At 29.7% G+C, this 5,551-nt stretch overlaps 1 protein-coding gene across 1 annotated transcript; it reads left to right on the top strand.

The window, feature by feature from the left end:
- Positions 1-2,293: 2,293 nt before the first annotated feature.
- LOC145314491 (uncharacterized) lies at positions 2,294-4,547 on the top strand. The gene is made up of 4 exons (XM_080154408.1): positions 2,294-2,458; positions 2,898-3,002; positions 3,297-3,429; positions 3,767-4,547. Exons 1-4 carry the CDS (start codon positions 2,359-2,361, stop codon positions 4,530-4,532), a joined length of 1,104 nt encoding a protein of 367 aa, XP_080010534.1. The 5' UTR covers positions 2,294-2,358; the 3' UTR covers positions 4,533-4,547.
- Positions 4,548-5,551: the final 1,004 nt, after the last annotated feature.

Raw genomic sequence — 5,551 nt, 5'->3', positions numbered from 1 at the left:
ATACGACAATGGCAAATTAATTAGTTGTAAATTCCCAATAATGATACACAAAATGACCCCTTTTGTAGATTATAATTAGTCGTTAAAACGCTTGGACAAAAGTCCCCAAAGGTGTTAAGCCAACGTATAAAAGAACTTTATTAGTGAACTTTGGGGTTTAGTGTAATAACCAGCTCAATGCCCCCCCCCCCCCCCTGACAATTATATATATACTTTTCTTCAAATTTAGTTCATTGCTTTTTGTTACGTCGAACGGACGCACACAAAACCATGTAGACAAGTTTCGTTCCTGAACTTAAATATACTGCATTTCACTTACATAATGTACTTAAATACTACAGAATCAAACTGTACATTTATGATTAAAGTGGAAAATGTGCAACATAAAATTGTTATTTTAATCAAAGAAACCACCAAACACTCCCAACTTGACACACAACCATGTAAACAAAATGCATTTAATGATACACACACATATATAACAAATTACACTGTCACTTAGTTTATGAAAAAGTACACGCCTACAAACTTTTGTATCAGCATTACAACAAGTTTAAGTGTCTCACTGATTTAAATTTGTTATCTCTCATTAACTGTAAATTAATGTCAATTAATACGATTAAACCTCAACGTAAGCAAAACACATAATAAAATTGATCACTTTATCTTGCACTTGTATGACCTTCCTCTGTTTGAATGAAACTGCAATGTTTTGGTACAGCTTCGAGAAATATACTCCCCCCCCCCCTCTTTCTTTTCCTCTCGAGCCAGAAAGTTTTATCCCCACTGGAAAGAGTTATTACAATTAGAGTTGACACAAGTTATTCTTTTTAATTTCAAATTTAAGAAAGGTTTTAGAAAAGGAACATGTATGTTTGAATAGGGTAAAAATCAAATTAACAAAAAAAGAAGAATTAGATGTAATACAGAAATATTGTAAATACATTAATAACAGATTAGACTACTGGACCAATTATTATTGTGTGGATCGAGCTGTTTTCGAGATCTTAACTGGCAAATTAATATAAACAAACAGCAAATACTTTAATACACAGAATCAATACCTGCTGTTGAACACCTAGAAATTATAAGTCTAATTACAGAATTAATCTGTAGGACATAGCAAAGTCCTCCCTTTCACATTGTAACCTCCGACTTCCCCCACTTTAACAGCTGATATAATGTAAACAAATCAAAATAATGTCTCTCCTTAATAAAACAGTATATGTTTGGTAGGATGAAGTAAAAGATCCCTGAAATGGTTCAACCAAATAAAAAATAGTCGCCATCTGTTCAACTTTCTGGTCAGCTCAGGGTTGAGTTCAGCATCAATTGCCAGATATTATATATTATTCAAGAAAATCCCTTAATTTTAAAAGTCACTTTTCGCTAATAATAAATAATTTAAATAAAAGTTAAAAAGGAAAATTTTAAGAAAAAAAGACATAAAATGTTTTAAACTTTTAAAAGATGGTCTTATTCAAAACTTTTAAATAAATTATTCGATCCTTTAAAAAGTGTTACTTTTAAAATATGTTATATTACAAACCAAATCTTCTCTTTTTTCAATGTAATGCGTTTGACAATAGACAGATATACCATATTAAGAATGTTCAAATAAAATGATAAATCAAAAATAAATGAAAAGTCCTGAAACATGGAATTTTAGGCATAATTTTGGTTTTAATATGTTGTGCAATATGAGCTTATAATTATTTCGCAGTATTTATTTTGATTATTGATTGATTGCTTACTTGCGCTTTTGCCGCGGTAAATTTTGAAATATTTTATTTCATATTTTTTAAAAATATTTTGTTAGTATAAAGGTATTAAACGTGTACAAGAAAAAAGAAAAAACTAATTACTTTTTCTAAAGAGCACAATCATATATTTTAAAATATTTATATGGCAGAAAAATGTACAAACCCCAAAGAAGTTCCATTTTACAAAAGATTTTAAAAGTCGTCGTTCTCTTTAAGCAGACATAACCCGACTAAATTCACTTCTATACTAGTAAGACTAAACTCGGGTAATAAATGTTGTTGTTATTATGAATGTGTTGTTTTTCATTTGCCGAACACGAAAAAATTATTATAGTTCGTAAACGGAAAAATGCAAGTTTTAACGTATAAATTATGAAGAAATTGTGATTTTTTCCTTAAATGACACGACTTGTACAATTTTAATTGCTTATGAATTTTATTTATTCCAAATTGCTCAATTTGATTTTTTATTAAAAGGTATTAAATATAAAGTTTTCTTTCATAATCCAATTTTTATATTTTTTCATAGATCATGAAAGTTGGGCTTAAAATAATACATCAATGAAGGAATTAGTCTAAAACAAGCTATAAGAAAATGGATTTAAACGTGCATTCTGAATTATCATGGAGAAAAGACAAATTAAACAATGTGTTGTATCACAGAACTCTTGGAATCAAATATAAAAATAAATCAGGTATTTGTAGTTCACAAATATATAAAATACCATTTTGTCATACATAAATTGACAATCCTCATATTTAAAAATTCACTTTGTGTTAATTTTACATTTAATTGGATGGAATTAGTCTTAAATATATATTGTTTTATATGTAAAATCAGCTAGCGTAACCTTAAAGTAATGAATTGGCAACGTTGACTGTGATTATTAATTGCAATATAATTAACTTAATAACTTTAAATTAATCAAGCAAGGTTTTATATATTTTCTTCATAGTTAAAACTGTCGACATTTATAAGTAATGAATATATATGAATAAGGTCTGCAGGAAAATTAACCTTCACTGTACTTTCCTAAGACACAATAAAAGTATTAGATAATTATAAAAATATGATTAGGTACCTATACCTAATTAAAAATATTTATTGCATGTTTTTAATGTGTCATTATTTAGGTGTAAACATCAAAGGAAGCTGGCTTGATATATACCTAATCAAACTCTTGATAACATCTACGAGCCGAACTTACAAAAAGATGGCACCTACAATTTCAAATCAAGGCATTCATATATTTTTAGTTGTGTTGCTTGCCCTGCCCATAAATATTAATAGGACCTACCTATGAAATACTATAAAAACATGATTTGACGAAATTATATCGTATAGATACCTAGGTATAAAATGAAAATTTATTAATTTTTTTATTGTACCTATTAAAATCACCGTTTAATATTTTGATACTGTATGTTTTCTTTTAAAGAATCTTTTTGCTTTCCTGCTCTTAAAAGTATGTGTTCTTTTTTTCAAATTTTCATAATTGTATACCTAAATAAAATATATGAACACATTTGAAGGTGATATTTTATATGACAATGGTAAGCTGTTGATAAGAAATCGTGGAGAAAAAAGTATGGATTGCTTTTCTGTGATAGAAAATGTACAAAATATTAGGAAATTATGGTCCGTGGATTCCAGACCTTCAAACAGGAATTAGATAATATCAAAATTAAGTTTCTTTTTAGAAACTCAATATTATATATTTAGGGGCATTTCCATTGTCCATTTTCTAATAATTTCGCTTAAAAAAACTGTTCTTGATGGATATTTTCTTAATTTAAGGCGTTTAAAATGATCTATTTAAAATCCTATCTACCAACCTAACGTGTAAGTTTTAAGCTGTTTTGTATTTGTTACCTTCTATTTTTAAAACCTAATTCTTATAACGTTGTTTGCTTCTTAGTATTGCAATACTTGTTGTAAGATAGCACTTCAAAGCATATTTTGCAATCATATTTTAAACTATATTATCTAACATTTTGTTCAGATGGGAAGACCATACTATTTTACAAACTGATTTACACCCAGACTATAACCATCCAAGCCTTTTTGTCCTTAGAAGTCCTTCCAAACTTGAACGTTACAACCTCATTTCAGGAACGCTTCTGGCCTCATTAAAGCTCTACAAAGACGTAAAATTTACAGAAATGGCGATAGACGAAGACAAGAATTGGTTGACAATTAAAGGTGTCAGATCTGCAAGCAATCCAAGTCAAGCTAGAAAAGAAATGATTATGAGATTTATAATTCTTGACCTTCTACCTCTACAGTATAAATATCACATTGTATTGAAGAAATCTTGTCTTGGCGCTAATGTACGCGATGTTATTATATCAAGTGGATTGATAATGGTTCTCAGACAAACAAATGAAATTCAATTTTTCAACCTGCTTCCATTTTTAGCACAAGCTACTGAAGTGGAAACATCTAAAGTGGAAACATCTAAAGTGGATGGATTTTATCCTAATGTTGAAATTCAAGATTTAGGACCGTGTATTTTTACCATTAATTCATATCAACACTTTCTTATTATTTGTGAAAATCAGCTAAACTTTTTGAAGAAGCATACATCACAAGAATTTCATTTGTGCAGTCTTCAAGACTCGAAAGTAATCGGAAAGTTTTATTCAAGCTCAAATGTGTTTGACGACCAGGAACGAAAATGCATTATTTTTAGATTTTATATCTTGTCTAGTACGAAAGAACAAGCATATTTTTTCATTAAAAGATTTTTTGTTTTCATGAAAACTTAATTTTTTTTGCAAATAATCAATATTTGACGATTTTCACCCGAATTTATTTTCTTAAATAAATGCATTTTTGATGTAAAGGACCAAGTACATTATCTGGGAGACAATTCTGGCAGACTTGTACAGACTGGAAATTCTTCTATTAGAATATTTGCTACAGACACAAGAAACTCACAAACTGTAACAAAAGAAGTGTTTAGATACCAAGCAGAAACTATGACAGTACCGAGGGACAAAGGTCCACAATATTCAAGATCTGGTAGAGAAATAAGGCGCAGCATAGAAGTTCCACCGACTGAATTTACCTATGTTAAATTTGATTATGAAGATGAATTGGATATTCTGGGCTTGTTAATTGTGACGGATCAATTAAGTGACCAAGAAGAATCAATAGTGATGAAACAAACAATATTGACAACGATACAAGAAGTTAGGTTGTACGATGGGCTTAGATTTAATTTACTACGTGTTGTACCAATTAATTTCACAGCAGTAAGACCTTGCGGTGATGTCAGTGGCTTGGTTCAATTATGCCTGGATAGAGATGTTATGATGATAAAAATCAAGGGAAATTCTCAAACATTAATGATCCCTTATCAAATTGGTGAAACGAATGTTTCCACTCTCAAAATCATGATCGATTCATGAAACACTTGTTTACAATTAGTTGATTGTTTATATTCGTACCATAAGAGTTTAATGTTTGCCTTGCTGCAATGATAACCGCCATTTATGTACCTTAAAATACCTTTGTTATTTATCAAACATTTGGCTGTGAGTAAATTTCTTTATTTCACAGGGGTGTATATTCTACATGGGATCCCCTGCTCAAGGGGGGGGGGGGGAATAAGTGGTTGGAGGGGAAAAAAATGTAAAAATTAAGAAAACTGAAAACATTTTTTCCATTCCCCCCCCCCCCCCCTCCTTGGTGAAAAAAACTAAAAAAAATGTGTGGTAGGAGAGATAAATTAAAAAAAAATATAGAGTTCTTTAAATATTTTTCCATTTTCCCCCCTACTTGG

This window comes from Acartia tonsa, chromosome 3 (genome assembly GCF_053477335.1).
Source record: "Acartia tonsa isolate MP-2025a chromosome 3, ASM5347733v1, whole genome shotgun sequence".
NCBI classification, from domain to species: Eukaryota; Metazoa; Arthropoda; class Copepoda; order Calanoida; family Acartiidae; genus Acartia; species Acartia tonsa.
This window is presented reverse-complemented; position numbering and strand designations above follow the sequence as displayed.